The 26,205-nt window shown below is 38.0% G+C and overlaps 1 protein-coding gene across 6 annotated transcripts in view; it reads right to left on the bottom strand.

Annotated features, from left to right (window-relative positions):
* Window positions 1-24,447, bottom strand: part of LOC131331429 (uncharacterized) — a 106,550-nt gene extending 82,103 nt beyond the window's left edge. The window contains exons 1-4 of one of the 6 annotated variants that reach the window (XM_058365358.1): window positions 23,262-23,386; window positions 20,446-20,546; window positions 20,295-20,330; window positions 19,837-19,892 (exon numbers count right to left, since the gene is read on the bottom strand). In XM_058365358.1, coding sequence (XP_058221341.1) covers window positions 19,837-19,892; window positions 20,295-20,330; window positions 20,446-20,495 — 142 coding nt within the window. In that variant the 5' untranslated portion in view covers window positions 20,496-20,546; window positions 23,262-23,386. Of the gene's footprint in view, window positions 1-19,786; window positions 19,893-20,294; window positions 20,331-20,445; window positions 20,547-22,765; window positions 22,988-23,261; window positions 23,392-23,558 lie in introns of those variants that run through there. The other 5 variants (XR_009201388.1, XR_009201387.1, XM_058365360.1 and 2 more) reach the window with 5 other exon arrangements.
* Between the last annotated feature and the right edge of the window lie 1,758 nt (window positions 24,448-26,205).

Genomic DNA, 26,205 nt, shown 5'->3' with positions numbered 1-26,205 from the left:
ATCTTTGCATTGGTAGAAATGAATTGGGCATTGGCCCATACAATTTTTAGCTCTCCATGTCTATCCCGGAGTACATCCCCATGTACGGAGGTGAATCCAACCTAAAAGCTAATCGTTAGATACTCCCCCCACAAAAAAATGGTGAATGGTCCGTATCGCAAAGTACGCTTCGCCTTCTACTTGAAGGCGGTTCCTTCCTCAATACAATAGGGGCTAGTTACATGAGTGGAGTCAGGCACAAAGCGATCTTCTCAGGGCGCAATCGCAAGAGTTGACTTCGGAAGGAAAGACTCTCTCTATGATCTACCAAGCCCGTTTCCTTTTTGTTTGAGTAGAGGGTAGAGAGACTGTTTCACCAATCAAAGAAAGCGGCAATTTCGTGTAACATGTTATGGTCTCAAGCATAGGACTGATTCTCATAAGAGCATCTCCAACTTTGTTTTAACAGGTCCACTGGAAGGTTTGTAACATAAATGGATGAAATCGGGAGGATTTTCCGAAGCGGCAACAACACCAAGATAATAACCCACTTTCAGTTCCTTGCATTGCTCTACATCCAAAATTGTTGCAGAAATAACATCACTGTACATTGAGGCAATCTTTGAAGCCTCTTCTGCTAAACACCTGAGGATATAAGAGTCATCATAAACAAGGGTTATCTTACTGAACGGAAAAAAAAAGAAAAAAAAAAAAGGAAGAATACAAAATTAAGGCACTTTAAGACACTAACATAACATATCAAAGGTACAATAGGTATGCATCAGATGCACATTATACAAAGTAGATAAAATAATAAGGAAAATTATAAGGTTGAATAGTGAATACAAACCAGGGGTTAGGGCATTGGCAGGTGCATTTACCAGCTCTTTCCCAAGGATAATCCCAGAGTAAACGTCTTTAGTGTACTTTAGCTTCTTTTCCAGATTAGATCCAATTCCAAGACCAAGAATATCAACAGATGTAAGTGATGGTTTTTTTTTTACTCTGACTTGAACCTATTATTTTCAAATGTACCCAGCACAGTTCCTACAACATTCAAGCTCCCAAGAACCCAAACATGTGTCCACTGCAAATCAGAGCGTCTCCAACCCAGCTGCATTTCTCTGAAATGCAGACCCTGATTTGAGTTGCCAAATTTGGAGACTCAACCCAAAATATAGATGTCTCCATTTGCGTAAATGTACACAACTAATAATAAACAGATCCAGATGTTCACAAAATTGGTTTTGAAAAGTTATTAACAATGCAATCAAAATATCCACAGAGAGAGTTGAGTTGTGAAGATAATTCAGGGGATTTAAAAAAAAATGATATAGAAATAGAGAATTATGGCTAAAATGTTTGAAAAAATGATTTGCTTAAGTACACTTTGCTAATAGATATTGGAGAATACGGCTGGAGTTGCTCCCAGGAATTGAAAAACAAAAAACAATATAAAAAATGAAGCAAACTAGAACCAGATACTTTCGCGAAGCAGTATTAAGTTTTGATTCGGCTGAGAGCCCCTCAGGAGAAGCAATCACAATGGCCACATTACTCACCTGAGAAGCCTTTGTTGCCGTAGCAACGGACTCACCAAGATTCCGATAGGCAGCGGTGGTTGATGCGGACTGTCCAAGCCCAATTAACCCAACCCTTTTTGACCCAATTCCTGAAAGCCTTAGAACAGTTGACTGTCCAACTTTCCCATTGAAATCCTCCTCCAAACAAGCTTCAGCCAACAACCACTCAAATGGGAGTCCAGTTTCTTCAAGATTGGGTTCTAGAATTTCAGGTTTTCATCTTTGACCATTGTTGAAAAATGTATACATAATAATGTGAGGAAAATTATACGTATTACATTTATATATTTATTTTGGTGAATGTTGAAAAAATGATATTATCTATTTTGATGATGTTTCGACAAATGCTAATCTTTCGAAAAGTCTTTTTCGGACTAAATGTTCTAGGCAACATTGCATAAAGTCTCTTGGATTCAAAGTTCAAATCTTACAAAGACTTAATGAGCTCAATACATGCTTTAACGGATTTATTTAGATGAAATTTTGAGACACAAGTTGATGAATCGGCTGACAGGCCGGCTGTCTGAACAGAGAGCTGTGACACTCGGAGACCATCGGATGACAGACCAAATGACCCACCGGACGGTCGACCACTCGGACGACCAACCACCCGAACGGCCTGTCAAAGTAATTTCTGTTGATCAGTAAAGTTCCAACAACTAGTTCCTCCACTCAACTCTCCAACGGTTCCATCACTTTTCAAACGGCTAGTAGGAGATTGGATGGCTATATAAGGGTTTAAAGAACTCATTGATGAGTGGGGATTCAAGATACAACATTCCATATCACCCCAAGCAAATTCTCCAAAAATCAAGCCAACATTTTCATATCTATCTTGAGAGAGATTTTGTATAAGTTGAGACCTTCAACTTTCATATCTACCTTATGAAGTTATTGTTATTTGAAAGCTTCAAATTTCTCAACAGACTTGTAATTCCTAAGTGAGTGTTTGAGTCAAACACTTGAAAGCTTAGAAAACCCGAATTTGGGTGTTATTATTTTTGAGAGGTTTTCGAAGAAAACTCTTGCAGTTGTACAAGCTTCTCGGGAAAGCTAGGGGATAAGGTCGTTGTGGGCACCCGCAAGATTTACTGATTGTAATCTTTTTAAGATTAAAGAAACCTTCTAGTAGTTGCTTGAGGAAAAGTGGACTAGGCCGGACCGTGGACAAATCCGGGCCGAACCACTATAATCGGATTCTATCTCTCTAACTCTCTCTCTTTTACTTGCTCATATTGTTTTGATTAAAAGATTGTTAGAGATAATCTTTATTGAACCCTATTCCCCCCTCTCCCCCCCCCCCCCCCCCCCCCCCCCCCCCCCCCGGGTCTTGGTTGCCTTTTTGGGTAACAATGTCTTTCTCGATGACACCCACTGCCAGTATATCTCCTTTCCATTCCACCACATCGATCTCTTTTGCAGAAAAAGAGATCTAACAGAATTTCCCCAAACAAGAGAGCACAAATAATTAGAATTTCAATTACTCACATAATCTAGTTTAGAAACAATGTCAGTTGACAGAATATATGTGAGACCATCTCCAGCACCTTCCTCAAACTCTTAACTTCGATAAAAAACAAAACAAAACAAAATTGAGTAAAAGCTTCAGTTGATATGAAGCACTCCAATGAAAAAACTCAAATTAAGCAAAAAGATCTACAATTCATTTCCCTCCAAATGGAAGAAAAAGAGAAAGGGACACTTAGTTCCAAAGTCCAAACTTTCCTGTCTCCTTTCCTTGAGATTGCCCATGATACAAATCAAATGCAACAGGCCTTCGCAGAATGAGGCCCCATGCCAAGCCAAAATTTTCAAGGAGCAATTCCCAAATCAGCAAAGATACCAAATAATGCATAGAAGGAAATTCACTGACTCCCACACACTTTACACATGCAACACCAATCCAACAAAAGCTTGGTAAGCGAGCTTGCCCCGCTTACCAAGTATCATTGTCAATGCTAGGAATCGGCTCCTTAGTAGCATTCCTAGCAAATAAAGTCATCTTCGAAAGGGATATAGAATGCCTAAGCCTTTCCATGTATTGATAAAAACTGAACTTACCTTAATCAACTAAGGTAATCTTTTCCAAGACTCCAACAACCACAGCATGTACTTCTCAACCAAAGCCTCCTTCTCTTTCACTATGTTGGAAGGTCTAAAAAAGATCACCTTAAGGGTCCATGACGACACCAAGTGTATTCCAACACAAGACATTTAGGCCACATGTGGTCAGCCTAGCATTATTGGTTTAAATCATCATGCACTCATTTAGAAAGAAAAATGGCGATAACGGGATGACAATGGGTGATTGGTTTGGGATCATCTATTCTATTTCATAATTTAGATACACGAAGAGGGAGGTAGTGGAATTTAGTCTGGTATGTTTTGCTGTTCCAGAAATTCGCCTATGATGTTTCTTCGTACGAAGTAAAATACAGGATTTACCTATCATAGCCCAGTATGCAATAAAAATTCCAAACTATAGAACACCAGAAACCTGGCAAATTGGGCATTGAGATCCACACTATATGACATACAAATGGAATATGAACTGCAATTCACTTCACTGTAAAAGAACCTATGATGATCTTGGCACATACAACTTTAATTTTGAGAAATGAATAAGCTCCAGTTTGTGCATACCAAGGGCAAGTAAAGAATGAAATGTTTGGGCTCTGATATATGCTTTGACTTGAAGTGAAAATCACTGATTGGACAACCTGCCACCTGATAGTGTTTCTTACGAGGAAGTGGCAAAAAATATACTCCTAGTATACTTCAGCAAATAGACCATCACTCCATACCAACTTGCATGTCAATGAATACACACACGTACACTACATAAGCAAATGAAGTAATACACTGAAGCAAAGAAACATAACTTAAAATTGAAATTACCTACCCTTCTCAAACTCTCATTACAAAACCCCATGCTGAACTTGTGAAAAGCTTCATGGCAGAGCTCGAACAGCAAAGCTGCCAAATGTATATGGTTACTATCAGGACAAAAACACTAACACTACTCTGCCTTAATTATGAAAGCATTAAATTCTTTCTTGTAGCCTTGAAAGAATACTCAACAATGAAAGTACATAACAGATGGCATTTTCGGTCCTGGGTGCCAAAGAGCAACCCTTCTTGCTAATAGGACAGTTCACTACATATTACATAATTACCATGAAAAAGAGAGAATAGCACACGACAATAATGACGTAGTGATGATAACAGCCAATGCAAGATCGAACAAACATTTGCACAGTTTTGTCATATGTTAATTTCATGATTCCATGCAAAGATACCTCCAAATGTAATGGTTTATCCATAAAGCACTGAAAACCTAGGAGTCACCGTGAACATGTCACAGTCAGACATACCACTAATATTTGGGTTCCCGAATGCAAAGTTGACAGGGAACTTGTTCAAATAATGAAAGTTTGATCTGATGATTGTTAAACAAGGAGTATCACTTTCCCTTTCATATAATAATCATATTGCTTTCCAATCTTGTACCTAATACATACAATAATATTCAGGGGATTCATATGGGACACGATATATTCTCATGAATAAAATTTACATCGAAGTCGCGTCGTATACCTCCACCTTGTTAAGCAAGTTCCGAACGATCATCGGAAAGGGGGCGCTTCTTGGTGTGACTAGCCCATACTAAGGAGTTAGGGCGATTAGATATTTGTTCGATAATTGCGTTTTCAACAGTCTCTCGTACTCTCTCCTCTGGCTAATTTCTCCTGCAGCTAGTGCTAAAGGCGAGGGGCTAGAAGCTTCCCTTCCACAAAGAAAGAAAGACCCCCTTTATGAGCCCCCTCCAAGGGTCTATCTGCTACTTAGTCAACAGGCTCTGGTCCACTTAGGTCCTTTGCCACAGGGTCTAAATTTAAGGTAAATAATTTGGTCTACAACATCAATTAAAGGTATAGTAACTAGTTTCATTCACAAAATTCATTCAATATCTTGTCAAGATAGATTTTACATTACATGGAAGTCACATGCCTTGTCACAATCAGTAATCACTGCATAAGACATTAGAAGATGAGGGTTGCGCGCTTAGGATCATCTCAATAGTCCACTTAACAATCTAAAACCATAAAATGCAGTAAAAATTCAGCAAAAATGGATATCGGGTACATAGACTAGGCAAAATTACATCAAATAGCAATGTAAAGGCACATGCAACAACCTCAAGGTTGAATCACCAGATGATCACAAAAACTGGATGCGACAAGCGAGGATCATGTATCCACATTAAGAGGGGGGAAAGTTTAATGTGATAGCAAGCAAGGATCATGTATCCACTCGATAACAAATTTATTATCAATAATAGTAAAAAGAAACCATAAACAACAACGTATGTTATTTCATACCATGTTTTCGGGAACAAAATGTATTGACATTGCTATACATTTCATTATATTTGTGTCTTGTCCATGTGTGACTTTTAGCGATGTATATTACCCCGATATCTCCTTGTCAAATCGTGCAACCAACAATGGAATTAAATATCTACAAGGATGACAAATTAAAAGCCACAACTCTTATCCCATTACCAAAGATGCCATATCGTGTACAACTAAAAATTGAGAGAGAAGAGTGTATGAATAAGAGGGTTAGGGGAGACCTTGCGTTGTGATCAGTGACGGACTAGATAAAACGGAGAGAGAGGAGAGGAGCATTGTCAGATACAACAACGAAGCACTGAGTCGAGGGCTTACCATAGTTGGATAGGTCCTTTGGCCAGAAGAGGAAAGACGTTGCTCTGTCGTGGCTACAACCTAGGCATACGCGCCCCTCGCAAAATCAGGCCGCCGCAATGATGTGACGGTGGAATCAAAGAGACAATGGTGTTGGCTAGGGTTCGAGCGCAGTTGTTGAACGACCTCCATAGAACCTCCGCGACCCTTCGCTTCCTCGCCATTGCGAGAGAGAGTGAGAGAGAGAGAACTTTTTTAGCTGTGTGTACCGAGTAGTGAGCCGACTTTTTTTGGGAGAGACCTCGCGTTCTGACCAACGACGGTCTGGATGAAACGCAGAGAGAGGACGGCTCCTCTGGCCGGAATAGGAAAGACGTCGCTCCGTCAACGCTAAAACCCAAGCATCCGCAGTCCGCGATCGTTGCAACGGCACAGCCGCCGACGGCGTCAGTGGTGTAATCAAGGAAATAATGGTGTGGGTTAGGGTTCGAGCGTAGTTGTTGAATGTCTTCCATAGAACCTCTGGGAGTCTGGGACCCTTCGTTTCCTCACCATTGAGAGAGAGAGAGAGAGAGAGAGAGGCAGAGAGCATTCAAATTGAACATCTCCGAAGGCTTTGCCGCTTTGACTCGTTGATAGGAAAACGGAATAAGAGCATCTCCACTCCTTACTCAAATTTGAGTAAAAATCACCCAAAATATCACTACACTCCTTACTCAAACTCATAGCAAATTTGAGTTTTACTCAAATTTCTTCCCAAATTTGGTTTTAACCAAATCCTTACTCAAATTTTGAAGGCTATTTTCTCCCCCTCAAATTTACAACTATGCCATTAATAAAACCTTTACTCAAATTTATGCCTAAATTTGCATTTGCCCATTGGATTGCTTCATACCAAATCCAAGTTTCTACCCAAATTTTTACTCAACTTTGGGTAAAAAATTGAGTAAGGAGTGGAGATGCTCTAACAACTATACAAACAGTAACAAAGTTCAAAGGCCCTTCTACACTCTTCCCCCTCTATTTTTTTTTTTTAATTCCAAATGTGCACCTGTAAATTTTTAGTTCTCTCTTCCACAACTCTTACCCCGTAACCAAACGTGATGAACGGAGGAAGTATCTCTTTCTTATTTTCTCCTTTTTCATAAATGTTAAATGAAGATTTTTTTGTTTCTACTTTTTTAAAATGACAACAAGAGTTTAATAAAAGAAATTGTTGTGTACGTGGTTTTGATGGTGTTGTGCGGGTGGTGCAATATTGAAGTGTTATTAGATTTTTTTAAACTCACGACAAAAAAAAAAACTCTAATGATAATGTAGATGGAGCAAATATTTAGTACACTTACCAGATTCTGATTAGATTTTTTTAAACTCACGACAAAAAAAAAACTCAAATGATAATGTAGATGGAGCAAATATTTATTACACTCACCACATATGATTATGTTCCCTATTTTCCTTTCAAGGCATGTAAGGGCCCGGGGTGGCCCCGGCCCCTCCCAACATTAAAAATATTTTACTAATATTACATGTAATATGATTATTATTTATATAATTAGTATAACAAGTTCTAAAATTATAAATAATTTTGATTTGATCTAGTGAAAAATTAAAGTTATTTTATATTGTCTGGTAAAATTTTCTCAAATTCTTTCATAGGCGAAAGTAGTCATGGATGTGCGTCGCGATTGTCCAAAATAATAAAAAAAGATATTATATCCGGTATATTAATGTACCACAAAAGCTACACATATATTGAGTACATTTGTGCATGAAAATACTTATCTTATGTTGGCCCCTCTCAGGCCAAAATTCTGGTTCTGCCACTACCTTCGATAATCTCAATCTCCTCCTACACGGAAAAAAAATTAGTTGTCCCACTATATGCAAACCCTGGGTTATTTTTTTCTCATTTTCCTTCTTCTTGTTTTGTCCTTAAACTCTTTCAAAGATCTAGCAAAACATGACAATAGAGATTGGAGGTTTAGAAAATTAGGGTTCAGAAAAAACTTACTTCGTCAATAGCAGATTGGAGGGGGGCGAGAGCTACCGGAGGATCTTTGCGAGGAGGGCTAGAGTTACCAAAGGGGCTCTACATGCAAAGAGATGAGAAGAAATAGAGAGTGAGAGAGAGAGACGTGAGTAGATTTTGGAAAACGCATATAGAATCTCATTGTATTGAGAATTGATCTTACCGCCTATCGAATTTCATTGTTTAGGGAATTGATCTAACCCCTTGGATGAACTTTGTGTCAATCTCAATGGAGGAGCTCAGCTCAATATTGAGGGGATCAGAACACTAACAACGCCTCTGTGGATAAGGAATCGGAAATTCTACATTGCACTTACTGTAGTGCACTCTGCAGGGCACATCCAAGTTAGCAAGCAAAATAAGATTCACTTAATGCATAAATGCCGTCAAACAAGTGTGTACGGGCATATGTGCGTGGGTGCGTGATCATGTAAAGGGGAAGGCTTATGGCATGAAATATGCATCAATGTTGAGAACCTCAATGTTGCAAATGTAAACCAAAATTACCACTAGCAAATTAAGACCCGCAATTCCGAATTGCCTTCGGCCTTGCATCAGAAAGACCATCAACTTACGAGCCTTTCCCCTTGCAAAAAACTTGAGAATGTAAGCATACCATTCTGGTAGCCTGACATCTCTGAGGACAAGAGCTTGCCATTTCTCAATTTCCTCTTGTCAGCGCTTATAATCTAACCAATATTCAAAATTAAATGGTACCTAAACCACAATGAATCCAAAATATTAGGAACATTTTCATCAGATATAAACAAACATAGGTGGGAATAAATATTCAGCTCTTGGTATCTGATTCGGTCCACCATAATGTGAGAGAATAAATATTACAAGGGAGCATCTACCCCTCAAGACCTCCAACCCCACCAAAACCCTCAAGACTCCATCTTGTGGGCCCCAAAAGGTGATCCAAATTGTTCATATTATAGGTCCCGATACGAAGAACATAAATGCAAAAACATTACATTGACCTAGGTATCGTGTCTTACAAATTGGACGGTTATTTTGAAATCATATTTGCTGCCCATTTTCTAAAACAAGACATCATTAATCAGTGAGTCTATGAACGTCTTATCAAGATAGTTTTTTGCATCTATGTTGTTCTGGGTCTATGAGATTAACGGTTTGGATCACCGTTGTGAGTCCTTCTAGACCCACAAGTTGGATTCTTGGGTATGGTGGGGATGGGGTCTTGAGTGGCAGCACCTACAATATCATAAACCCCAGTCAAGATGATAATCAAAGAAGAATAAGCACACATTCTATTCCGATATACATACTCGTCAGAGCATCATGCGCCAAATCTAAAGCTGCTTTTTCAGAAGTGCCATAGAATTTCGTATACCTCCTACAATAGAGGGGGGAAAAAAAATAAATACGCTATATGAGGAAAGTACATTATAATAAATGATAATTCGACTAAGCATGCAGTAGCATGTTTCGTTAGGACTTGAACATATCATAATTTTTTCATGCAACGGTGCCCTAGAGAGAGAGAAGAGGAAACCTAAGTCCTTGTTTGGAGCAACAAGTTACTGCTGAAAATCTCTATGATTCAGCTCTACTTTCGTAGCACAACAAAGTGCAGCATGCCCAAGTTCCATTATCTTTTGTTGTTGCTAATAAAAACATGTCATGCAAGCCTATTTTATTATGTGCAACATGGCTAGACAAACCCCTGTCAGTTTTACTTTTCTCTTTGTTCCTTCTTCATTGTTGGTGTGGGGTTGTTTAATCAGTGGAATAAGTGAGCTCAAGACCGCAAACAGGCATAATTACCTATGCGCCTACAAATCAAAAACAAGGATACAATGGTAATAGGAGCCAGGAGGGTTCTCTCTCGCAGTCCTAAACAAAAAACAAGTAATTGTAAGAGATAACAGCACTTCACCATCATAGAATTACAACTACAAAGCTTATAGTACCAAAAAACACGCAAAGGTTCCACGCAAAAAGAAGAAAATAATGAAGAATGAAAGCACACAAAAGTATCTCACTAAGTTCAGCAATATAAAAGGACTACCAAGGTGGGGAAAACTTCATATAAACCTCATAATATGAAAGCATGTTATCAAACACAACTCACAAGAATGAACACGGTCTCACTGGGCAACATGGATTTATCCCCAAACAAAACCAAACTACACCTTATGGTCGGTCATAAGAATCTTTTTTCAGCCATTCTGCTCTATAAAAGGCCTTTGTCCGATAAAATTCAATTTCCGAGCAAGATTTATCGTAATCCAAAAGGAAAAAAAAAAAAAGTCATCCTAATGGCCATTTCTAATTATATATGCAAAGGATTTCCATATATACCAAGAATTCCTAATAAAAGTCATCCTAATGGCCATTTCTAATTATATATGCTAGGGTCATCCTAATGGCCATTTCTAAAAGCGCCCCTGTGGATAGGGAATCGGAAATCCAGCATTGCACTTTTTGTAGTGCACTCTGCAAGGCACATCCAAGTTAGCAAGCAAAATAGGATTCTCTTAATACATAAATGCCGTTAAAGTGTGTATGGGCGTATGTGCGTGGGTACGTAATCATGCAAAGGGGAAGGCTTATGGCATGAAATATGCATCAATGTTGAGATAACTCAATGTTGCAAATGTAAACCAAAATTACCACTAGCAAATTAAGACCCACAATTCCGAATTGCCTTCGGCCTTGCATCAGCAAGAGCATCAACTTACAAGCCTTTCCCCCTGTAAAAAACTTGAGAATGTAAGCTTACCATTCATGTAGCCTGACATCTCTAAGGACAGGAGCTTGCCATTTCTCAATTTCCTCCTCACAGCGCTTATAATCTGACCAATATTCAAAATTAAATGGTATCTAAGCCACAATGAATCCAAAATATTACGAACATTTTCAGATATAAACAAACATAGGTGAGAATAAATATTCAGCTCTTGGTATTTGATTCGGTCCACCATAATGTGAGAGGATAAATATTACAAGGGAGCATCTCCTCCTCAAGACCTCCATCCGCACCAAAACCCTCAAGACTCCATTTTGTGGGCCCCAACAAAAGGTGATCCAAACTGTTCATCTCAAAGGTCCTGATACGAAGAACATATATGAAATAAAATTACATTGACCTGAGTGTCGTGTTTTACAAATTGGACAGTTATTTCGAAATCATATTTGCTGCCCATTTTATAAAACAAGACATGATTAGTTAGTGAGTCTATGAACGTCTTATCAACACACTCCCTCCGTCCCAATTTAATTGTCCACTACGGTTTTGCGTGCATTTTTAATGGCTTATATCGCTCGACGTATATTAAGTTTTATGTTTTCGAAATCACTGTCTTATAGAAAAAATTGAGATCTATCAAACAAGATTCATATTGCATATATTTAGTAATATATGTCGAGACTCGAGATATAAGTTGTTCCAAATGCACACAAAACCGTAGTGGATAATTAAATAGGGAGGAAGGGAGTAGTTTTTTGCATGTATGTTGTTCTGTGTCCACGAGATTAACGGTTCGGATCACCGTTGTGAGTCCTTCTAGACCCACAAGTTGGACTCTTGAAGAGTATGGTGGGGATGGGGTCTTGAGTGCGAGCAACTCCTATATCATAAACCCCAGTCAATATGATAATCAAAAAGGAATAAGCACATTCTATTCCGAAATACATACTCGTTAGAGCATCATGCACCAAATCTAAAGCTGCTCTTTCAGAAGTGCCATAGAATTTCGTATGCCTCCTAAAATAGAGGGAGGGGGGGGGAGGGGGGGAAAGCAAATATGATATATGAGAAAAGTATATTATAATAAATGATAATTCGACTAAGCATACAGTACTATGTTCCGTTACGACTTGAACATATCATAATTTTTTCATGCAACGGTGCCCAGAGAGAGAGAAGAGGAAACCAAAGTCCTTGATTGGAGCAACAAGGTATTGCTGAAAATCTCTATGATTCAGCTCTGTTTTCGTAGCACAACAAAGTGAAGCACGCCCAAGTTTCATTATCTTTTGTTGTTGCTTATAAAAATGTGTGATGCAAGCCTATTTTATTATGTGCAACATGGCCAGACAAACCCCCGTCAGTTGTACATTTCTCTTTCTTCCTTCTTCATTATTGGAGTGGGGGTGTTTAATCAACGGAATAAGTGAGCTAAAGACCACAAACAGGCATAATTACCTATGATCCTACAAATCAAGAACAAGGATACAAGGGTAATATACTAAGCCATACATTGATCATGTTCAAATTGAAGGCGGCAAAAAAAAGTCAGAAAACTACCGGTGATGATTTTCCCTTCAAAAATTTTATTTTTGGGGATGACCATGCAACAGCAAATGCGACAGTACATTTTCCTTGAGGTTCAACCCATGTGGAAGCAGAAACTGCAGCACAATGAGTATCACCACATGATGAAGGCATGCTCGGTCCACTATCAAAGTTCTCCCAATCGAAGTACCCATCCTTGGGAAGCTAAGAACAGAATTCAACAACATAATATCATGAACAGTGGTTAACACAGCAGCACTAAATAAACACTTGGGATGATGAATAATGCTTGCTCTTTTCACTCCAATTACTTGTTAAGGAGATAAGATAGGCGACATAAAGTTTCCTTAGGAAAATTGGTTGAATGCTTGAAAAAAAAGAAGCAAAAGAAGCAAATTACTTGTATAAGGTATGAAGTGCAAAATGGGTCATACAACATCCAGATGGTAAAACCATTATTTGCACCATTTTCCCCCACATGTCTTTTGCAATAATGCTGCTTCCTTCAGAGAGCCCAAAGCAGGGCAAAACAGTCACATTTACGTTCTGAGTTTCACATGCAGCAATGGCAAAAGTAACCGGAGGGTTCTTTCTTGCTGTCCTAAACAAAAAAACAAGTAATTGTAAGAGATAACAGCACTTCACCCTCACAGAATTACAACTACAAAGCTTATAGTACCAAACAACACCCAAAGGTTCCACGCAACAAGAAGAAAATAATGAAGAATGAAAGCACACAAAAGTATCTCACGAAGTTCAGCAAAATAAAAGGACTACAAAGGTGGGGAAAACTTCATATACACCTCATAATATGAAAGCATGTTATCTGACACAACTCACAAGATGGAACACGGTCTAGCTGGGCAACATGAATTTATCCCCAAACAAAACCAAACTATGCCTTATGGTCGGTTATAAGAATCTTTTTTCAGCCATTCCACTCTATCAAGGCCTATGTCCGATAAAATTCAATTTCCGAGCGAGATTTATTGTAATCCAAAAGAAAAAAAAAAGGGGACAGTTAAAGAAATTTTAGTACAACAACTGCACTTCCACACCAGTTAAAACATATATTAATTCATTTTTACCATATCTTTTTTTAAGCAGTTCAAATTCTAACGACGGGTCTGATTTAAGACCTTGCCTTCAGTTATGCTGAAAAAACCCATGAAACTACCCCAAGGCAATATGCAAACCAATCACTATATAAGCTACAAGGATTTGATGACTTGCTTGTGATGTAGAGGAACACCAGGGACTCCATCTTCGCCGCTATCAAATAAAATAGGGAAAAGTCAATATTACAATCCAAGATAATATAATTATTAACATGAAACAGCAGCCATGCGCATACTATCTCCAGACAAGTGTGAGATTCCTCCAATTGAGTTCTGTTAGGAACGCGAAACCATAAATATTAGTACAACGAAGAAAGCAAATGATAATCAAGTATAGAAGAGCTTAGGACATTATTTATTGGCACACACATGTAAACAAGCTTACCACCCATGTAAAAAAAAGGCTAACTTTTGCCCTTTCCTTTCCAGTATTCACCAAGTACAATGAAACAAGCAACTGTTCGTAAGAAAACCAACGTTATGATCAAGACATCACTTTTATAGTTTGCACACATATTCAAATTTCTTCAATGAAATAGTAGGTACTGTGAGTTGTGGCGTGCACAATGCCCTTGCAGTTTTCAAGCTTTAGTGATGGTCACCTTCAGTTAATGTGTGGTTCAAAGACAGTGAATTTGCTTATAAAGAGATTCAAGGTAGGAGTTAAATCGAGGAATTAATTAAAACTAAACTATTACTAATCAAGCCTATAATTTTCAAACTACCACTCATAATAGGAAAATTTTCCGTACAGCCCAGCCTGGGAAGATCTACAGTGGTCTATAATTGAGAAAATAATAACTTGTTATGCAAATAACTTGGAAAAAAAAAAAAAAAAACTCATAAACATGACAGGATACCGATTAAAATCCAGGTGGTAGTTTGGTCCAATTATCCATAAGGTTGAGAGAGAGAGAGAGAGTAGTTTCCAAATTCAGGGGGTATTCTAATAGACTTTAGTGTAAGCGCCCCAGATTTTAGGTGTTTCTTGTATTTATGAAGTAGGATAAGTAACTAGACAGTTGCTCTAGTGAGCTAACTTTAGGATCAGATAACATGATTCGCAGAAAGATGCAAGCATTAAAGCCTAATGAATATACTGAGTATTCATGAACAAATGGAGGACTTAGTAAGAACAGAAATTCAGATACCAGTACTTTCTTTAGTCCCTCCCTGCAAAAATTAGGGCTTGTTTTTCAAGCCTGCTAACCATGGATTCAAGTGCACTTTTCTAGGACTTGGATTTCTCTTAATAAAATAACAAATACGCTACTTCCATGCTTGATTCCTTGCCCTCTTGCTTGTGGTACTTACAAAGTGTATCTACCAGCTACACAAACAACCGCCACATTCCACACAGGCCCTAAATGAGTATTGACCGATAAGCCTTCTTGTCTATTCAGCAAATGAAAAAATTAAACAAGTATTCAATTTGGACTTCAGGAAATGTTGAGCAACATCAAGAAATATAAGAACCTAAACCCCGGAATGCGTTGATGACAAAGTATATAGGCACAACTGCCATTGATGCTAAGAAGCTAAATTTGCATACCGTATAGACAAAAACAGCAGTGGGAAGACTGCTATCTCGGTAATTATGGCGACAGGATACTTTTAGTTCTGGGTCTGGTCCACCTAGAGGTAAAGAAGTAATATTAAAATAATACTCCAAGAGAATATATACATTAATGCCAGCTATTGATGTAAGCAAATCATACCATCATATATGGTCCATGCCCTGGGAAATAAAGCACAATATGCCGAATGCTGCCCGCTCAAATTCCATCCCACGATAATATACCCTGGTCATCTGATTTTATGTAATAGGACAGAACCAAGAAAATGCAACAATCTGCAACTTCACTATAACCATTCCAACACTTTATTTCAAACGACACATTGTATGGCATGCTTAAGAGCCTAGAGGCCTCAAAATACATTTCGTCCCCTCGAAGTTCATCCGTATTTTCTTTCTCAAACCATCCCATCAATTGGATAGGCCACAGGAATAGCAGCCATTATAAAGAAAATAAATGTTCGGAAAAGTATAATTTCTAGGTGACAAAACTGATCCCATTCACCTAAATACAGAGTGTGATCACCTAAAATTCAGACTTAGTTCAAAATTTTAGAAACATTGGTCTCTATCTGATTTCTACATCGTCTACATTTGGTTTCCCTTTACTCAGTCACTAGATGAATCCCATAATTATTCCACCAGCTAGCATCTAATAAATTCACCTCATCGGACAGAGCTAGAACCTAAATAGCTAATAATTATTCGTCTAATAGTTTTGTTTGGGTTAGTCAACCCAAACAAAACTTCACACCAGTATTCAGCAGCCTCGTGAAAGAGTTTCAAGTATATATACACTTTAACTACAACGCATCACACTAATCATTGTGGGGAGTTGCAAAAATGAAATTGCTTTCAAGCAATATCCATGGCCTCAAAGAAAGATGCATATCAAGCACCAGTTTAAAAGGAATGAAATCTTGCATGAAAAGTTATCAAGTCACAAAGTGTCCAAAGGTTAAGCTTTTACGAAACTCCTAACAATATATCAAGCCATCCAACACCCTCCCCTACTTGCAATGTTGTGCATATAGGGAGGCAAACCTCCATTCATATACAAAAGAAGAATACAAACAGGGATCAAATGCACATGGAGAGACTTGAACCCAAGAACTCCCAAAAAGCAAAGTCTCATCCCATGTTAAGTTGTTCCAAAAGCTTGACCCGTTCGGGTATATAATGTGCATCAGTTATCCAACAATTTGATGTTGCTTCTTATTCTCATTTCTCAAATAGGACAATCTACTATGAAAATACTGACCTTTATAAAGAACCTAGTCTGAATGATGGGGCTTCTTTTTTTTTTAACAGCATCTGAATGATGAGTTAATGTATCACAGAGGACTCACCAATTTCGAAGCAATTATTCATCCTCAAATATGACACTGGTCAAAGTATGACTGCTTGGAAAATAATGCAATTCATACATTCCTTATAGGCCTTCATGTTGACTGGAGCTAAAACTGACGCATATTTTTTATTTCCTTCATCCCGAGATATAAAAATCTGCAGAAGTAGTAAAATGAAATCAAACACAAAATTCCAAAAAGAAAAAGGAACAAAAAGTTCACACAAAAAGCATGGCATGCTATGTATGAAATATCACACCAACAAAAATGTTTGTATATGCTGGTTACTATGATATATAACAAAACAACTAAAGGAGACTAAAAGGTTCTTGTAGAAGTGTCTCAACCACAGACCCTCCATCGAGAGTCACAATTCTGTTAGGGCTACCTAAATATCAACACCAAATTGCCTAGGAAAATTTGAACATAACAACTCAGATAGGTACTCAATGCACATGAAAGTAAATCGTTCCAAAAGGTCTGTGCTTTATTTTTTTTCCTTCTTCACCTAAATTTAACTTTTAGAACACATGTAATTGCATTTGTCGTCCCTCTGGGATATCATTAACAACGTTAACAGACATAGGATTCACAGTAAAAGACTAGTATCAAATAGATAAAATTGAATCTCCAAAAGAAATCTAAACAGCTGGAGATCTTATACGATAATAGGATGGACAATGAACTACCGCAATGTGCTAGAAGCCTTCTAATCTTCTATTGAGCTTCAAGACTTATTTCGCAACACTTAGCCTTCTAATCCTTGAGCTATTGAGCTTCAAGGCCTATGTCGCAACCAGAGCTCGCATGACGCTTAACAAGTAGTCCAGACTCCGCCACAAACCTCTTTTATCTAACCAGACTAGACACAAAATATCCCTTGCTAAAAATGCTCCGAGGCTTTTTAGATGCAAGCAGTCATTGGCACAATATATTTTTTGACATCAGCAAGACGCTGCTCACCACTAGCTCATCAAGACAAAAAGTTTGACGAAATGAGATGTTTCTGAACTAAAGTGTGTTTGTTTTCACAAACTTAGAATATTTGAGCATCAAAGGCATGTCATAATGGTTCAAGTTCAACAAAGGGCCAAAAGGCCCAAAACTTAATTACAAACCTCCTTGGTTTGTTAAGTTTTCTTAAGTGACTATACAGTACGCCCAGCCATCCACCAATTTCTGCATATTGCATAGCTAATGTTTTTGACATGAAATATATTTGACAGCATTGAAGTTTCATATGATGATGCCACCTATAAATATAATACAAGCTAAACTTGATGACATCATTTCTAATAGGGGGAAAACTTCGCCAAACTCGAATGGTCTATGGTGGATAATTAGGCTCCAGCAAAGTCCTTTACATTTGTATTTTTTTTTCCCAATAAACATAAGATGGAAAAGGTATAAAGGGCACATCACTAAACTCATGCAAACTACTGCCATCCACCCAAAACAAAGACGGCTTCATCAAGCATGGGCAAAAACCAGAGTCATCATGCTCATCATGGACTATATTATCAATGTATTGTTTACCACGGACAGCTTGCAGTTAAGCATGAAATTATGAACTAAAAAAGATGCATGGGTAGAAGCTACCACTTGGCACAGCAGAAACAATCTCTGATGTCTATAATGATCATCAAACACAAAACCGTTAACCGAATCATCAATAGAGTATGAAAAAGGAGAAAAGGACACAAGTCAAGGCAGAAAGAAAACAATATCCTATGACTTGGGTCTTTTGTCTCTTCTTTGTTTCAACATTAAACCATATTATATATACAAATCAACCACTACCCTGTAGTCAAACTACAAAACAGGACAACAAATGCCAGTACAATACATAGAAATTCTCAAAACCTAAAGAAACAAAAAAAAAAATTGGAATCCAACAAAGTACTAAACATACTTTAATCTCCAGAAGTTTCAAAAAAGTGTAATCTTAGTTCATTTCTCCAAAGAAAGTAAACTTTTGCACCAATTTTCCTACATATTTAACTGTTTCCAACATCTTTATAATAGGAAGCAGCAGGACCATATGTTTACCATCAAACATTGGATTACTTAGGAAACACAACAGTCAGTCAAAAAAGTGTCTTATTCAGCCTGAGGCGCTATGAAAGGCTCCTGTAGAATGAACAACTTCTCGAACACCTCTTATGAAAGGTGCACATATATCATATATGTATACGTTGTGGCACTGGCAATAAACAGACCCGCGGGCACTCAACAGTCAACTCACATACTCACCAAAAATGTATTATTAACAGAATACAAGGAAGTAATATTTACCAATTAAACAAAAAACTATACTTCCTAGAGTTGAAGTATAAACAACAATAGATAATGAGTGAAGGGCAGAGATTTACAGAGAACTGATTGGCCATGACAGGAGAAGCCTCACATGTACTAGGTATAGGAGAACCATATGTTTTCTATTTGTGGACAATAGTCTATATACCTACTAGAAACCACACTTCTTTCTCAATTCAGGGTCTTTACTTTCTGCTCAATAAGACCAGTTATCTTTTCGCAACCAGAAGCGACTTACGCTTTCCAAATTGTGGTAAGTAGTCTATACACCTACTAGGAACCACAATTGTTCTTCGCCTTTCCTTTCTCTGGAGATAGAGACTTTACTTTCCCATCAAGCAGCCAGTGGTCTTTCACCTACTAGGAGACACTTATGTTTTCCCTATATGGTCAATAGTCTATATACCTACTAGGAACCACACTTCATTCTCAATTTAGGATCTTTACTTTCTGCTCAAGTATCCAATGAGTTTTGGTGTCTGATACGGATACATATATGACTCCCTTGCAAAAGTATTCGTGCTTCATAGGTGCACATTCTCAATTAACATGTGGGTAGAGATGCATTAACAAACAGAACTAGGATGAACCAACCTCAACATCCAGGGCATCAAGCACAGCAGCTAAAATTGGGTGCGGAGAGAAACCCATCTAGAACAAAGTTGTTGTTAATCAATGATGCACAGAATGTTGGGCAGACCTACAAGCAATAGGATTTCCAACATACCTTTGCTTTTCTGGAAACATAATAGAATACAAGAAAAGGTAATCAGAGTCATCAAGGACTTGCCTCTTTTCTCATGGAAGCTATCGACAAGCATTGAGCAGACGGAAAGCTTTGAAAGATTTTACGCAGTTCATTTCACTGTTGTTATCATGATTAGTCTCATATTCAGCTCAGCTGAGTCACTATCCTGAATGCAGAATGCCAAATAGATCCGTAAGCCATCTGGACCAGTTCCCAACCTACCAGCCAAAAAACCAAAGTAAGACCCAATAAGGAGAAGTAGTAACTTTTCGGATATGTAGTTCAGGTAAGTCTTGCAGTTTAGAGTTTAGTGATTGGTCAGAAGTCAAAATATGATATGCACCAAAAAAATAGAAAAGCTATTCTCTTCTAAAATACGATCGCAGTCAGATACTATTCGACCCACCATCAGATCTGCCCAAATCTCTTCCCAAGAATAGGCTGAGCTCTTAAAATTGCATCTACTGATAGCCCAAAATGCCGAGTTCTACTGTCTCTAAAATACATGAAGTATTCCTGAAGAACATACACAACCCCAACAATAACAAGAAAATGAAGCATCCATAAGTAGTTATATGCATATTCTTTCACCAAATAATATTTCCAACAAGAACTTTTACCTGTTTTGGCTTGAAAAAAACTTGAAATTCAGCACCCTAAACAAGAACAAAAAGAGTCAGAGAGCTCATGTTACCAATGATTATTTTGCATTCATAGAGAAACAGTAATGAGATAATTCAGGAGGCGTTGGACAAAGAATTGAATTAGGACCTTAAATTTAAGATTCCAAAACAGTTATTCCCTCTAACTTTGATTCTCATCCACTAAAACTAAGGTCTGGTGACACCTTTCCCAGCAATTTCACGAGTAAACTAACAGCAAAATGGAAAATCTTTAAACACAGGAGTAACGGAATCAAGCCTCCAATAGAAAAAGAAATAAAATAACGGCACCAAGTAAAGCAATTGTGAAACCTATGAAGTTCCCTCTTCCACTATAATTTCAAAGAGACATTCTAAAGACTAAACAAGTTAAAAAAAAAAAAAAGGGCACACTCTTAGAACAAGAAAATAACTGAAACACATATACTAAGAGTAACCAAAAAGACATTCACAACACGCATGTCATTCTCCTTTCGGTTCCCTTTTATCCATTGTAGAGCAACTTCCAGGTTGACAGGAATAAAAAATGATAAGCAAACAATCATCGCTTGATAGGTTTCATACTTTCCACCTACAGGTCAAAATCTCATGCAATGACATGCATTCCACCTACAGCTTACCAAAAAAAAACCAAGATGGTGTGCGTATCCTCTTGATTGGCTCAATGCTTGTATCCTTAACTGGCTCAAGATTCCAAACGTAACAACCCCAAAAGTAGCAAATTGATATACAAAGCATAAGAAGGCTAAAAAACCCACACCGAAAATATTAAGGGACAAAAAAAGTAAACTACAAGAAATTGTTAGAAATAAACAAATAGAAATGAAGATATAGAGTGTAACTCTGCATAGAAACCTTGAACTGGGAGTGATGAAAAACCTTGAACTCAGCTTTATGTTGAAAAACCTTGGACTCAAGCTTTGGGTGTGTACTATACAGGTGTAAATGAGTCTATGTCTGATTAGAAAAAATTTGATTTTTGGCTTTTCAATTGACGTGATGGAACAAATTAAACAAGCACGGTTTGAGGGCAAAGCGTCCCATTGCCATCATCATAGAGCAGTTTTCGATTAAGAATATCAATGTAGTCCGGCTGGAAAGAAAATTTAGCGCTCAGTACTGAGCTATAATGATATTAAAGTAGATTGCACCATTGTCCTGCCTTATGAATATCAATTTGGCAATTGAACAACTGTCCCAACAAAACGGCACTTAAATAAGGCTACGAGTTCATGCATATGGCTATTTCGAGCAAAAGGGAACAAAATATGAAAAATAAAACACAGATAAATTAACCCAAAACTAACGTTAATTACTTGAAGGAGGATTTGAGACCAAATTATCCATCATTCCTCCCATTGAATTCCAAAACTTCAACACTAGAGCTTTTTGGACTTCAATGAGTCCTCTCAATTCTAGCTTCTCACATTTCTCGCCATATGGGGCAAGACAATTGGTCAGAAACTTGAAACTTTTGAATGCAAACAAGCTTTTGGTATGGAGAAGTAGACTTTTTAGAAACGAAATGAAGCATAGAAGGAGAATTCAATCTGTAGCTAGAGTAAGTTCAATAGTTAAGACCAAATATGCAAATGACAAATTCGTGGACAAATAGTTAAGATATAGTTACTCATTTCGGTTTTTAGTTTAAGATATTGTTCTATTTCATTTGGCACAATATGCACGTGCATCATGTGGGCCGGAGAATCAGAAATGGTCAACAAGGACCTAAGATAGAAAATAAAAAATAAAACCCAAAATGCTTTTCAAAAAAGAAAAAGAAAAAAGTAAACAGCCCTAAATGGACGAAATAGAAGGTTCAAATGGTCCTACGCTTTCATGTGAAAGGTCATTCATTACAACTCAAAGCTGCAATGCCTAAACTACTTGCAAAAACATTTGCATAAGAGGAAACCTCTAAATTTATAACAACATTAAAATTTGATGAACAAAAGAGACCGGGGAAAGGGGGGAAATTGCATTTAATGGAAATGATGAATTTTGAAAGTATAATCATTCCTGAATTGCATTCATTAGCAATTGTCATGAATTGGACAAGGTGAGTTTTTTGGCTATCATAGGAAGATTGTATCGAACAGTTTTTTTTTTTGAACGGCAAAAAAATTATTAAGAACTTGATAGGGTACATCAAGTGGGGGAAGAGGGGAGGGGAATCCAACCAAAGGTAGGACAAAACCTAATGGGCCAAGGCCCTAACACCTACAAGACAAGCCCGAACACCTATGGGTCTTAACATACCCAGATCAAAGATTACAAGCATATAATAAAAGGCCTGAAAGCCCAGATATGACAATACAGCTCAAAAACATAAGAATGGACTCCATTTGCTTGGCGATCTTCTATCTTCATCATAAAACAATTGGGAAACATAAAAAGTAAATTAATGGTGAAATTGAAGCAAGAGCAACCATCTAACCTTTGAAATGGCCGTGAAGCAAAAATACCACACTCCCCAAAAATGGATGCAGAAACGCAGAAGAGGGAGCCTAACAAGATTCGTTAGACTAGAGAGAGAGAGAGAGAACGGTGGGTAAACTACCCTGTTCAGGGCGAAGTTGTTCAACCTACAGGAGTCGTGTCGTTAATTTGGAGGCGTCGTTTGGAGAAGAAGCCTATGCTTGCTTGGATTCCTACGCAGGAGACGGGAAAGGTAATTAGGGAATTGAAAAAGTCGACAAATGCCTCACTTTTATAAGGAAGTGTAGATAAGCTACCAGCAATTATACTAGCATGTTTTACACAGAAGATTTGTTACCACTTACGAACCATGAGAATAATGCACTGAGAATTCTCAATTGATTGCTTGCTTTACACAACAATGTTTTTTGGGTAGTTTATCAACTTAAAAGCATCACACTTTGAAAGAAAATCATCATATAGACCAGCAAATGAAATCACAGTCACCTGTATCCGGTCCTCTTTATTGATGAAGTCCTTACCAACGGCATCCCATACTTTCGTCTCAAAATCCCTCATTGGAAGATCTTTAAGCATCATAATGTCATCGACCTTCATGTGCTCCTCCAGCTTCCTCCTGCACAAAAAAAGCAGTTGCTCAAAAGAAATCAAAGATAATTACTCAACCCATATTCTCATTACTATCAATATATCTTTGGGAACCTTTCTCAAGCGAATGTCTATGGAACCTAAAACCTTATGATAGAAAACAATAATCACTGAACTGAAATAGAACGACATTACCTCCCAGTGTAGTTCAGTATCAAGAATGCTTTCCTGAACTCCAGGTCACATAGGGCCAACAGGGGACTATTTTCCCTAGAGACCAAAGCGTACGCTTTGCGATTGGTGAGTGAGGACTAAAACCATCTGTGCCCACACACAAAAAAAAAAATGGGAAGAACTTGATATATATTCCATCTTCACAAACTGCATTTAAGTTAATGATTTTTCAAAAAAGGAACAAAGAAAGAAAGAAAGAAAGCCTCGTCATAGTTGATGCATTCAACACAAAACACAATAAAATTCTCATCCCTATACGTCCGTCCAAAAATCTAGATTTTCATACTAAACAAACTAAATCCAGACATAATTAGCCAATTCACTTTAAAAATGAAGGATAAAAAGAAAGAAGGGACCAAAATGCTTTGAAACATGCTCTGATTCCTCTGAATCTTGTCGACATTCTGTAAACCAACGATCCTATATACAACAGCTTTACTTTTAGTAAGAGAAACCCAACAAAGCATGTACATCATATCATTGTGTGCCCTCATCCCAAAACTTGCACCAGAAACACCAGAAATCATGGTAAAATTTGGCAACAAAGATCCAAACATGACGATATCTATTTGTAGATGTACACGTACATATGATACATGCTTGAAGCTAATGTGTAACATTCCATACATAAGGAACAGAACTAACATACCCAGTAAAGTACTCCACAGGCCATACATATATCGATCTCTATGTTGGGAAAATATATATTTTTTATATTTTCCAAAATAGAGAGTCCTAGTAAAGACCACCCCCAACTACTACACTGTCTACACAAATAGCCACATAAACTATGCTCCCTTAAAAAAATTCTCAGGAAAAAAGGAAAAGGAAGCCCTAAAAAAAGAGAGCTCATCTGCAATACACAAGTAAACAAAATCTTCACACACAAAAAGATTTCCTAACAAAAATTCGAGCAAACTTGAAAACCAAGATTTAGGCTATGATGGAGATGTTCAAGAAAAATCAGATTTAAAGATTTATTCCAAGCACGGCCGAAACATATGAAAGCTTGAGAAAAAGGAAGGATTAGTGCTTACCCGGTGAACCAACGGGACTAGGGCTAATACTAACAGCACTCCTTTTGGAAGGAGACAGATTTCCAGTTCCTTGAGTACGAGCTTTCCTGGCTCCCGCCGTACCGCGGCGTCCGGCAGCTCTTGGCGTTGCTCTGCGGCAGATCCTTTGGATCATTAGATCGACGATGGAGGCGGGGAGAGTGGGCCCGGTGAGAGTTGGAAGAAGGGGAAGAGGGCTCCTCGACAACGTCGGTTTTGTTCTTCTGTTCTCCGGTGAACCGTGAACCGTGAAGTGAAGTTTGTGTACTTCCTTGAAGGGGAAGTTTGTGGATGTATATATATACAGAGAGAGAGAGAGAGCGAGAGAGAGAGAGGCATGCACTTTTTGTTCCATTGGGGGATTTTTTTTGTTTCCTTTCTCCTACCGTTATTTCTTGGACTCGTTTTTTTTTAATAAAAAATACAAAAGTGCTACACATATAATGGTTGTGTAAAACACAATATACAATCGATCTCTAGCCGTCCATTGCTGTAATAAATGGTCACAATTCACTCAAACTCTTTCCCATAAAAGTTAGACTTTTTCTTGGAAAGTTTGTTTAAAATCTAGACCATCCAAATACATCTGGACGGTCAGAATTACGCACATAACCAACACAACGGTTGTGCAAGTAGCATTTGTGTAAAAAATACTAGTAGTAATTAGTAAACTCCAAACTCCAAAGTCGCAGACGTTGTTTGCTTGTATATACGATTCCGAAGGGGTAATGGTATTGGGCCCTGCTGTATAAGTTTTCAGTTGTGTTTGGTTGAGAGTTTAGTTTAGTTTTAGTAGTGGGTGGAGAAAGAAATAGAGTAATGATTGAAGATAGGGGTAATAATTGGAGAGAGATAGAGAGAGATGTGAAAGTAATAATTGGAAAAATAGGATAATGATTGGAAAAAGAAGTAATGTAATGATTGGAAAACAAAACTTAAATGGCAAACGAACAAAGCCGACAGTATCTTGGAAAATCTTTCGATCAGTCTTCTAAAATCAGAAAAGCAAATTTATTCGAATTTTAAAAAAAATTAAGAGGATGGGAGAATATTTTCACAATATCAATTCCAATATTTCCCCAAAATTCCATTTCCTTGCTCTATAACGCCCTGTTTGGATGGGGGATTAACCCCCGGATATACGACATGGCCAGATTACATCTCCTTCCTTCCTCATCTCTTGTCTTTGGCCGGCAAAAACCCTACCCTGATTTGGACTTGGATTTGGCGACTTCGGATTTGTAATGCACCCGCGGATGGATTTGAAACGACAGGGGTATCCCTTGTCATTGTATATGTACAACAGTTGAATGATTGATTCTGCCCTTGCCTTTTCTCTCCCTTCACCAACGATACACCCACAATCGCACACATACGTACACATAGTGAGAGTGAGAGAGAGATACCAGACTGATTGGAGCAAGAGGCTTACGGTCAGAAAACTCAGCAGAGCGAGATCGACGACAAACAGACGAAGTGGTGATGATTGGCGGCTTTGGCGCTGGCTGATGAAGAAGACGATGGGTTGCAGAGGTTGGGGTTGTGGTTGGGTA

Source organism: Rhododendron vialii, chromosome 6a, assembly GCF_030253575.1.
Source record: "Rhododendron vialii isolate Sample 1 chromosome 6a, ASM3025357v1".
Classification (NCBI taxonomy): domain Eukaryota; kingdom Viridiplantae; phylum Streptophyta; class Magnoliopsida; order Ericales; family Ericaceae; genus Rhododendron; species Rhododendron vialii.
This window is presented reverse-complemented; position numbering and strand designations above follow the sequence as displayed.